The sequence below is a fragment of the Sphaeramia orbicularis genome, chromosome 4 (assembly GCF_902148855.1).
Source record: "Sphaeramia orbicularis chromosome 4, fSphaOr1.1, whole genome shotgun sequence".
Taxonomy (NCBI): Eukaryota; Metazoa; Chordata; class Actinopteri; order Kurtiformes; family Apogonidae; genus Sphaeramia; species Sphaeramia orbicularis.
In genome coordinates, this window is record NC_043960.1 from 4,651,109 (window position 1) to 4,662,967 (window position 11,859).

The window sequence follows — 11,859 nt, forward strand, 5'->3', positions numbered from 1 at the left end:
ACACAGGAATAGAATGGCTGTCACACATGCTGATTTCAGAGGAAACTGCAGTGGTTTCTTGATCTTTTCCAGAGCTGTATGTGAACAAACATGTCCATTTGAATCATTAGTTCAACACTTGTACACTTTCTCAGCCAACCAGCAGAGGGAGATACACACCAGGGTAAAATCATACACACTTCAGAAATCACACACCATGCAACAAAAATCCTGGTATTACACAACACTGGCTTCACTGATTCAGGCCCTTTCAGGAAACCCAGCTGTATTCCTGCCTTATAATTAAAATACATAAATAAAACACCAGGCTTGGAGAGTGTTTCACCTTCTACACCACCATCTATTTAGACTTACAGCAAAACACCGCTTAGTCATACACTTTTGTCTTTATGATTAATTAAAATCAGCTTTATTTTTCAGTTATTTGGTCACATTTCTTTCAACCCATTCACATCAACCTGTTCGTTGTTGGACACAGACACTCAACATGTAAACACAAAAAATTGTACCAAAGTGGAGAAAAACAGTGTTTATTGCTGAGCAGCATTTAATTCAGAACACAGCCAAATAAAGTGTAGGCTATAGAGGTGACAGCAACAGTCAGTGTGACAAAAAAAGGGTACTATTCCTCACATTGAAAACAAGAGCACACTCAAATAGGGACACAGTAGAGTAAAAAAGAGATGAATACATGTGTTTGCAAAGGTTAAAGATAACCAACACTGATTAATTGCGCCCTGTTACACCCAGATGTGGGCAACATTCGAGTTTGTCAACAACATGCAAATTGTTCCCTACAGGAAAAAATGCTAAATAGGCTATATATCATCTTTTATATATCAAATTCTGGTGCAGGCGATGCGCATTTCCACATAGCCTGCCCTTAATATATTAATTCATGTATTTTCTGTGCATATTAACAGTAAAAATACTCTCAATTGGCTTGGTCCATGTTAGAGACTGTATACAGACACAGCCAGTCTGTAAACATTTTACATGAAAAGAAAAGAACATAGATATGTGCCATCTGTCAAACTCCATCTCTTCTGCAGAACTCCACTGAAAAAGCTGGCAGTTTAATACTGTCTTGTCCAAAAATAAACCCACATACAAGGCAGAACAAAGCTTCAGTTGATGACTTAATTACAGAAAAAGGCTCTTAAATTCGGCTTAAATGAATGAAACCAGATGTAGTTATTTTCATGTTTAATCATCTGATGCCATGTGTCTCCTCTGTTCAGAGACACAGGAGAGGACTGAGTTTTGGAGGATTGTTGCATTAAAATGCGGGTATTTTTCATTCCTGTATGAGCCGAATGAAGCCGAACAGCCAGACAGATTGATCTACCTGTACTTGAACATGTATTCGACGCTCAGATGCTGTTTGTTGAGTCTTAATGTACAGTTGGGTCCATGAGGCCCGGTGCGCACATCTGGGCTACAAACAGAAGAACCGACACCGGCACGGTCCGCTGAGCTTATCCGCTGGTCCGTAGCCCGGGTCCGCCTCACTAGTGGACCTGGACCTCGTGTGGAAGCAGCTGGCAGCCGCTGTTGACGTGGGTGAGGACTTTCTGTTTGAGCTGGGCCACCTGCTCCCGGAGCAGGCTGGCCGTGGACGCCAGGTCCGTGTTCTGGCTCTTCAGCGTCTTGACCTTGTCCTCCAGCCGGGAGATCCGCTCCAGTTTGCGCCTCCGACACTTGGAGGCTGCGATCCGGTTCCGGAGCCTCTTCCGCTCGGCCTTGATCCGCTCCTGAGTGTCCATGTCGATGGGAGACAGCGGAGGACTGTCCCCGAAGCTCTGCACGTCCGGCACCGTCTGAGGCTCCTCCTTCAGCGGCTGGACCCGGGACAGCTCCGGCCCCGGCCCCGGCCCCGGCCCCGGGGCTCCCCCCAGATGATGCGCCGGAGGAGGCGGGAACGGGACCGTGTCCGTGGAGTAGTTGACCGTGGTGCCCAGGGGGCCGCTGCCGTAGCTGTTCAGGTTGGTGTAGACCGGCAGGTCCGGCTGGACCGTCACCGGGGCGATGTTGTTTCCCAGGTCCAGGCTGCCGGCCGCCGGCCCGGGTCCGTTCAGCTGGTTCTGCTTGTGTAAGTCCTCCAGCGCCTTCACGAAGCCCTCGGCGAACTCCTGCTCGTCCGTGACCGTCTTGGGGTAGAGGAACTGGGCGCTGGTGGGGGTGGTGGTGACCAGGCCGTTGGACTGGATGATGAGCCGCTCCAGCTCCGGGGACGCCAGCTTCAGGAGCCCCAGGTCCGGGGAGCTCAGGATGCTCTCGGCTTCGCGGAGGTGGGGCTTCAGGTCCGCGTCGTCCGCCAGGCTCAGGTTAATGTCCTTCTTCATCATTATCTCTGTGTGAACAGGCTCGGCTCGGCCTGGCTCGGCTCGGCTCAGTCAGAGGACAGGATGAGGACCCGGACTGTCCTCCAGAGCCGACCACGGGCTCGAGCTGGATCCCTGTCTAATGCACGCGCTGCTCACCGCCTCGAGCTTTTCTAAGCTCGCACGTTCCATTATGTCACAGCGGAGCGCGCGCATTGGGCAGAAATTTCGTTTTCCACATTTTTGTCTGAATGAACGTAGAGCACAGAGGTCTCACTCTGATCTTATATCTGTGGACCAAATACAACAACCACTTATACCACAGGTGTCAAACGTGCGGCCCGGGGGTCAAAACCTGGCCGTGGGATGAATTTATGAAATGCAAAATTACACTGAAGATATAAACAATCCTTTTAGTTCAGGTTCCACATTCAGACGGACAAAAAACAAAACCTCCTATCTGCAACTCTTTAGATTTTGAGTTTTCACATTAAACCTGGTATACCTAGTATGTACTGTTAACACATAATATAGAAGGAGAGTCTGAGAACAGTAGAATATGCTTGGATGTCTTTAACAAAGACCATACTATAATAAAACTAAACGTTTTGGTTTTTTTTTTTGTTTCCTGATAAAAGTGATTTTTTTCAGATAGGAGGTTTTGTATTCTGGCCATGGAAATTCAATCTAAAGTGGGCAGGACCAGTGAAATACTCTCATAATAACATATAAATAATGACAACTCCAATTTTTTCTCTTTGTAACTGTTATCATTTTCATGTATTTACACTAAAACAAAGTATAATTTCACAAAAAATGTGAATAACCTGAACAAATATGAACAACCTGAAATGTCTTAAGAGAAGTAAGTACAATTTTAACCAGATTCTGCCTGTTATTAAATGTTTTGTGTATTTGTAGATCCACTGTGATCTGTAAGTTGTAATGTACATGTGGAAATGATCAACTGAAGCAGAATATTGTTAAAATTACACTTATTTTTTCAGTTTGTTCATGTTATTCACATCTTTTGAAAGGATAGTTTGTAGATGTAAACCTTTTCATAATGTAAATTTACTTTTTTTTCACTCTAAAACACAGAGAAGTTCAGAGTTGACATTATTTATATATTATTATGTTATTATTTTTCTGGTTTGGCCAACCTCAGATCAAATTTAACTGGATGTGGAACTGAATTAAAATGAGTTTGACACCCCTGGCTTATACTATCATTAAACTTTTATTATAATCTATGATTTTGCATTTGAGGTGAGTAAAGTATTTAATTACTCGTTATATCCTTATTACATATAGTATCGAGTATGTTTTATATCACAGTAACAGTAGAGTATGTACATTCAAATTACATAAAGCTGAAAATACTCAAATTGTGATTTATCATTTTTTATTTTCTTCTTACATTTGGAATATCCACACGAATTACACAACTGCATAAATGAGACGGTACCTAAGTTAAAAATAGAAGACAAAATGTGGAAATAACCATCAGCGGACACCTTTTACCATTCCTTTGTAAAGTCACATCCCTAAACCTTAGTCCAAATGACAGAAAATATTGTCTGGAAGTTATTTGTCATGCAACTATATCAGTAGTATTACACACATGACATTTTTCTACTGTTGCATGATTAATTATTGTTGTATGCTGATGTATAGACCTGTTTCGATTAGTTTTTCCTACATCATGTAATAATTTACAGTATATGATAGTTTGTCCATTGTCTCATATTAAAGTCCAGGTGTTCCCAAAATATTTAAGCTGAAGATCCACAAATAAAATTTACCCTGCTTTTCATTCAAATTTGACCAAATTACGTTCATAAAATACTGATAAAGAATCAACCATGAAATAAAATGTCATTTACCATTTCATTATCAAAATAAATCACAGTAATATTCCAATTTGCTGAATATAATGTTAACTTTCTCACCATCATATAAATACATGACTTAAAAAACTATTTTGTGGCACTTAAACTTAACAAACTATTTTTTATTCCCATCTGTAATTGCATTATTTCCTATTGAGTGCAACAAAATAGAATTATCTTCTGGCATTTATTATTATTATTATTATTATTATTATTATTATTATTATTATTATTATTATTATTATTATTATTATTATTATTATTGCCTTTTACTCTTTTCAGATTTATCTTGTTATATTATACAGGGATGAACTGGAGAATTAAACTGAAGATCAGGGTAACATTAATAGTAATTATTATTATAATAGCCCCAAAAATATAAACAAAATCCATCTTAATAAACAGTACCATGCAGTAAATGTGTTTGAACTTGTATTTATTTTGAAGGTACACCAGAGTTATGCATCTTCTGTATAGATGATCTTGGGGCCAGTCCTTATTACCATGGAGAAGGAGGATAAACTCCAAACAGTGAGATGGTTTTCTGTCTGTGCTGTGGTTTGATGTCATGGTGAGTACAGACTGTTTTTGTTCTAATGATATAAAAGTGGAAAGTTGAGTATTATTTTAAAAAATCATTTTACCTACAAATAAATAAATAACTGGTGGCTGGACAGAATTTCCAGAATGGTGGCAGACTTGAGTTTTCTTATGGACTGTTTTTGGCTTCAGAGTCTACTTTTGACCAGTTCTATGTGTAAAGTGTCATGAGATAAGTTTTGCTGTAATCTGGTGTTGTATAAATACCATTTAATTGATTGATTGATTGATTAATGTTAGATGAAAGTGGATTCAACTACTAACTGTGACCCTGAATAATTACAGTCACGCAGAGTTACGACCTGATGATTTTATAGTCCATTTGTGGTCCTTGCTCATGAAGTTTTATTTCCTCATCCAAGACTCTTGATGTTTTTTTTTAACGTCAACATTTGGAGAAGTTGAATGTGAAATTGCCTCCAAATACAACAAAACCAGTTTCAACATTTCCTTTCGGTCAGTTTTTTGCACTGGACTCTAGTCCGACATTCAGCACGTGAAAAAGCCACATGAAACCAGCAGTTTGTGCATTTCCACAAAGCAGTTCAGCTTTTCCTATTTCACTTTCCATTTTCAGTTCTATTTCAGGATCTTGTGTTTTCGTAGTGTTCTGGTTTTACTGTGGCATTGTATTTTTATTTTCTGTCAGGGAACACAGGATGGATGTCAGTCATCACTTATTGGAGAATTTCCTTCCTGTCATGTTAACAATTGTGCTTCACATCCAGCAATTTTGTTAAAGTAAAACCATGTCCATGACTGGTGTTAAAGCTCGGTCTCCTACTGCAAACACAGATTTAACATAATTATTATTATTATTATTTTTTATATCTTTGTATTTCACAAAAGAAAATCATCCAGATACAGTACAAGTATAGTGATACTGGGTCTTACTTTTTGCAATTCTCCTTTGTGCACTCTTCTCACCCCCCACCCCTAAAGGAATAAACCAACTAAACACACTCAAAAGTAACAGGCCAAAAACATAACAGTCTAAAAAAAAAAAAAAAAAAAGGAAAGTAAGTAAGTAAATAAATAAATAAATTATTATTATTAATAATAATAATAGTAATAATAATAATACAAAATTAAATAAAATCATCATCATCATCATCATCATCATCATCACAATAATAACAGTAATAAGGGTAACAACATAAGCATGAGCATAGTGATGCATGCTGTAACATAAATAGCAGTAACAGGGCAGTATTCGTGGCGTACAAACTCAAACTTTCTCCATACCGTAGAGTAAAGGCAACCAAAATTCATTAAAAAGATGGCCACGATTATATTTATATAAAGTCAGTTTTTCTAAAGGTAAAAAAGAAGACAACTGATCATGGAAAATCTTAAAACATGGAGGGGAGTTATTCTTCCAAAATAAAAGTATACATTTCTTTGCAAAGTAAGTGATCAAAATTAGTATCCTGCATTTTTTATAATCTAACTGTAAATTATATGTGTCATTTAGTAAATATAAACCACTGCTTAAATCAAATTGTAAACACAGATTTAATACAATTCATTTCTGTGTGAAGAATAACTCACCCGTTCGTGTATATTTCATTCTCTGCTCTGTGGTTTGTAAAGGGTTACACAGGAGGTTTGTGCGTCACAGGTAGGCCCCATCTATCACTACAAAGCTGTGTGCGGGTGGATCACATGACGGACCCTGTGATGTCACATCTCCTAACGCTGTGGCGGAAACGGAGGATGGAGGGGGTTGTAGGTTGGGGAGTGTGGAGGGGAGGGGGTATACCAACAGAGGAGATATTTTTGCCTAAGTATCAGTGAGGAGAGAATGGGGGTGCTGAGGAAAAACACGAGCTGGAAAACAATGTATCACACATTTGCTTATTTCCCCTCAATTCATCAGCCAAATCAACAATAGTAAGATGGGAAATTCACAACTTTTGGAATTACAGGGTGGTACATTTCATTAAACTTCACTGCATCAGGTTTGATGAAATGTATTTTATATTTATATTAGTTTTAATGTGGGTTGAAATGACATTTTTAATCAAACAAAAACCTCAGTGTGCCTAAAAATGTCCACAAAAAGAATGAGTATTATGACTCAAGACTGATGCAAATTAACTATAATAGAACAAAAGTCTTGTATTGGTTATATTTAAGAGTAAAGAGTCAAAATGTAAGGTTATATCAAACTAGAATTTAATTTCGTTTTAAAATAAGTTTAGTTATTGATGCACAGTTACAAAACTTTCTGTCAAATTTGATGAAAATCACACAATTTTTACTAGTCCTAAAAAAAAATATGCGTAAACGTTTATTCTCAGAATTTAACCGTTTTAAACTGATTAATCTAAGACGTAATGTTAGAACATGTTAAAGGTTTAGACCTGCATTTCCCAAACTTTGGGTTGTGGCCCAAACTGGATCGTAGAGCTGTTCTTCTTAGGTCCTCATTAAGCTCCGCCCCCTTAGTTACTGTTGCGACCTCTGGTAAACTTTGGCACCTGGTATATGAAACCGAAAACAAAAACAGGAAAAGCAGTCCTGAAATTTCAGGAACAAGAAAGGCCTAGAATCTGCATTTGAGAGCTGCATTCATACCGTCATTGGTTCATGGACTATAAGTCCATATATGACTTCTATCAGTGATCAATAGTAACTATATTGATATCTGTAACCATTCCTGTCTTATAAACCATCAAAATATGGACCATTATGAGTAAAGGCACATTTTTAATATTTGTAAAATTTGTCAAAAATTAAAAAATCTAAATTTCTCAAAACTGTGAATAAGTGTTGTCGATGTTGTCGACCAAGGAAACTACATTAAAAATTTGAAATGATTCCAATCAATAGTTTTGTCAGAGAAGACGAAGAAATTGCTAATGACAACGACAAAGACGATGACAAAGATGACGACATAGATGACAACAAAGACGACTGATGAAAACGATGAAAAAGATGACAACAACAAAGACAACAACGAAGACGACAATGACTAAGACGATGACAAGGAAGACGACAGCGAAGATGGCAACAAAGACAACGATGAAGACGACAATGAAGACGACAACGAAGACGACGACGAAGACGACGACGAAGACGATGACGAAGACGACGACGAAGACGACGACGATGATGACAACGAAGACGGCGACGAAGACAACGATGAAGACGGCAACGACAAAGACAGCAATGATGAAGATGATGACAAGGAAGATGACAGCAAAGACAACGATGAAGATGGCAATGACAAAGATGACGAAGTAGATGAAGACGACGCCAAAGACGACGACGAAGACGATGATGACGAAGACGACGACAAAGATGACAACGACGAAGACGGCAATGACGAAGACAATGACAAAGACGACGATGAAGACGAAGACGACAACGAAGACGGCAACGACGAAGACGACGAAGTAGACAAAGATGACGACGAAGACGACAACGAAGACGGCAACGACGAAGATGACGACGAAGACGACAACGAAGACAAAGACGGCAACGACGAAGACGGCAACGACGACGACGATGAAGTAGACGAAGATGACGACGAAGACGACGACGAAGACGACGACGAAGACGACGACGAAGACGACGACGAAGACGACGACGAAGACGAAGACAACAACAAAGAAAACGACGATGAAGACGACAACGACAACAAAGACGACAACAAAGACGACAACGAAGATGACGACGAAGATGACAAAGACCACGAAGATGACGATGAGGAAGATGATGAAGATGATGATGAAGAAGACAACAGTGATGATGGTGACGACAACGACAAAGACGACAACGACGAAGATGACGACAAAGACAATGAAGATGACGAAGACGACGGTGATGAAGACAATGGTGACGATGGCGATGACCCCGACAACAAAAACAATGACAAGGGCGACGGTAAAGAAGCTGATGACGCTGATGCTGACAGTAGTTCATGTCCTATTGGCCGATGAGCTAAAAAAAATGAAATGATTCATTGAATAAATGACACAAACCTCTTAATTACTCAGGGAAAAAAAATCTCTCATCAGCTTTTCACAGGACTTTAAACATGTCACATGACTGTACAAATATCTGACATTCTTCTAACATGAGTAAACAGGAGTAAAGTCAGCCCCGCAGCCATAATATGCATCTGAAAAAAACCCACAAGTCGAGGCAGAGCCCGATGAGCCTCCATGGATGAACCACTCTGGTGTTGAGTAACAGCTGAACGGAGTGATTCATGGAGGTGAGAACGGATACGAGCAGGTATTCATCCTCATCCGCAAAACAAGGCTCATGTTCACCGACGTTCCTCAGATGCTTGTTTTCAGTTTCAGATCTAACAAAGTCCAGATGTTGGTGTCGTTTCACTGGTTTGGATTCGTTTAACACAGCGTGTGTTGGCAACGTTTTCGAATAAAACAAATTAAATGTTATGTTACAGTGATCCAGGCCTGAACACCAGGTATGAGACTGTGACGGCATGTAACAGCAATAACAACAAAAAAGAACCTCAGAGAACCTCAGAGAACCTAAAACCAGTAGAATCCTCAACTGGTTGTGTAATATTAGTCATCACAGCGGTACCAAATATCTGTCTATTCTGTTGATTTGGTTGTTTTTTTCTTAATTTTGTTGCATTTTATGTTGATGTTTATTCATTTTGTTCAATATTTTGTTGACTGTTTTTGTTTATTTTTGCTCACTGTCTTAAATCTTTTGAAAATTTGTGTTTATTTTGGTGATTTTGTTGTTCTTTTTGTTCATAATTTTGTTCATTTAGCTGAATTTCATGTAGAGGTTAGTATTCATGTTGTGTTCGTGTTGTATTCATATTTTTCAATATTTTGGTCATTTTCTCGATTATTTTGTTGATTTGTATTTATGTTGTTTTAAATGTTGTTCATTTTCTTGATTATTTTGTTCATTTCTATTTGTTGATTTCGATATCAATAGCAATCGTTTAGGTTCATTTTGACTCATTGTGTTAATTACGTTGATCATTTTTGTTAATTTTGTTTCTTATTTCATTCAGTGTTCTAGTTTGTTGTTTTTTTTCCATTTTTTCCTCACTGTCTCAATTCTTTTTTTTAAATTGTCTATTATTTTGTTTCTTATTTCATGAATTTGTTCATATAAGAATTATTTTAATAGATTTTTTTTAGCTTTGTGGATTATTTATTTATTTTGTTTGATATTTTGTTGATTTCTACTTGTTTTGTTGTGTATTTTATTTATATGTATATATTTTAATTTTGTTGATTAGTTTTGTTAATTTCAAATTATAGTTCTATTTGTTTTGAGATTTTTTATTCATTTTATTAATGAAAAATGTCTATCATATTGTTTCTTATTAAGTAAATTTGTGTTTAATAAATTATTTTGACTGATGTTATTAATTCTGTGGATTATTTTGTTTATTACTTTGCCCGCTTGTCTCATTGTTTGTTCATTTCTACAAATTTTGATGGATATTTCATCAATTTTTGTTCTTGTCATTGATCACGATGTTGGAGAACAATTTTTCATATTGTTCACTATTACTTTAGACAGTGATTATTAGTTGCAGCCCTAGTTCTAGTTCTGATTCTGAAGATGGTGTGTTGTTATGTGCAGTTTTCCTGGCACAGATTTGTAATCTGTTCGTGCTTTTGTCATTTTTCACCTACTTTTCAGATTTCCGTTTCTGTCAGGTGTCACTATCTGTAGTAAATAAGGTGAATAATACTGAGCGTGTGCACGATCCCGGTCCCGATGACGCAGTTTCTACCAGTAGGTGAAGTTCCATATTCACGGAGGATGTGGGAAATGTGTGTTTGAGTGTGTCTTTATGTGTTTATGTGCACCAACTGTTACACACAGCGCCTACACACAAACACACACTCAACCACAAAACCTCACGAGGCCTACACCTTTTCATGCTCATACACGTTTCTGTTGCATAAAAATAGACAAAAATATCTGATATTTGATAGTTATCTTCTTCTAAGAACACATTATCATATGCACCCAACGACTGAACTCTGGTTTCATCTGTTTACTGTCACATTTTTATCTCCTCACGAATGTACACAGTGTACTGTACAACTCAAACTGTGTATTTGGATAAAGACACAATCATTTCATTACCACAGGACTGATAATATGTACTTTAGTGTTTTGTAGAAACTCCAGAGCATCTGTGTTGCTTTGTGAAACACAACGGCAGTAAAATGAAATGTCAAGGTTTCCATCCATTTTCCAGTTTGAACATGAAACAGAAATATGCAAATCAGGTTTTTTTCTGTCATGCGATTTTAACTTCAGCCTTGATGTGAATACTTTGGTTTTATTCCTTTTTTTTTTTTTTTTTTTTTTTTTTTACCACAAAGGCAAACTTAGACCGTTCTGGCCTCAGCTTCATCCATTTCTATTTTTTTTAGGTGTTCAGATTGAAACCTGTAGAAGATAACAGGTCGACGTGTCACATCCTGATAGAAACTCTGCAGCTGGACAGTGATGAGGTTTAATAATACAGCTTTACAGAATGGAAGATGATTTAATACGTGCATGAATTCAACATTATTTTAATCTTTCAGCTTTACATTCTATAGATTTTTTCAGCTCCATTCCATGATTTTCTGAGTACTTTGTTCAGTCTGTTTTGATGGTCTACTGTTTTTTTTTTTGTCTCACTCACTTTTGCATCCTATATAAAAAAGAGGGATGGTTCTATGCAGTAATGATATTCCATACTTACACAAGCAGGAGTAAATCTGGTACCAGAACACACTTAGGATCAAAATGACCAACAAATCTACCCTATGCATCCACAGACTGGATCAGTCACTGAATAAAGTATAAAGCTCATTGTTTCCACACATCTGTATTATGGTATCATCAAGTTTTCTTCTTCAAATTAAAACTCATAAATGCTTATTTAGACTCAAAATAACACTGTGTCTTATAATCTTCATGTGCTGGGTCAGCTGATAGTTTACATTATAGCTCTGTTAGCTTAGCTCTGTTAGCTTAGCTCTGTTTTTAAACTGAAAACAGCCACAGTAAAACCACTAATCACCTGT

General features: G+C 37.7%; 1 protein-coding gene across 1 annotated transcript; it reads right to left on the reverse strand.

Moving 5' to 3' along the window:
* Window positions 1-1,362: 1,362 nt before the first annotated feature.
* Window positions 1,363-2,572, reverse strand: LOC115417742 (transcription factor jun-D). Its single transcript, XM_030131791.1, has one exon. The coding sequence runs from the start codon at window positions 2,346-2,348 to the stop codon at window positions 1,512-1,514; it is 837 nt and encodes a 278-aa protein (XP_029987651.1). The 5' UTR covers window positions 2,349-2,572; the 3' UTR covers window positions 1,363-1,511.
* Between the last annotated feature and the right edge of the window lie 9,287 nt (window positions 2,573-11,859).

Coding starts and splice junctions, on each gene's coding strand:
- LOC115417742 (XM_030131791.1), bottom strand. CDS start 2,348: ATGATGAAGAAGGACATTAACCTGAGCCTGGCGGACGACGCGGACCTG.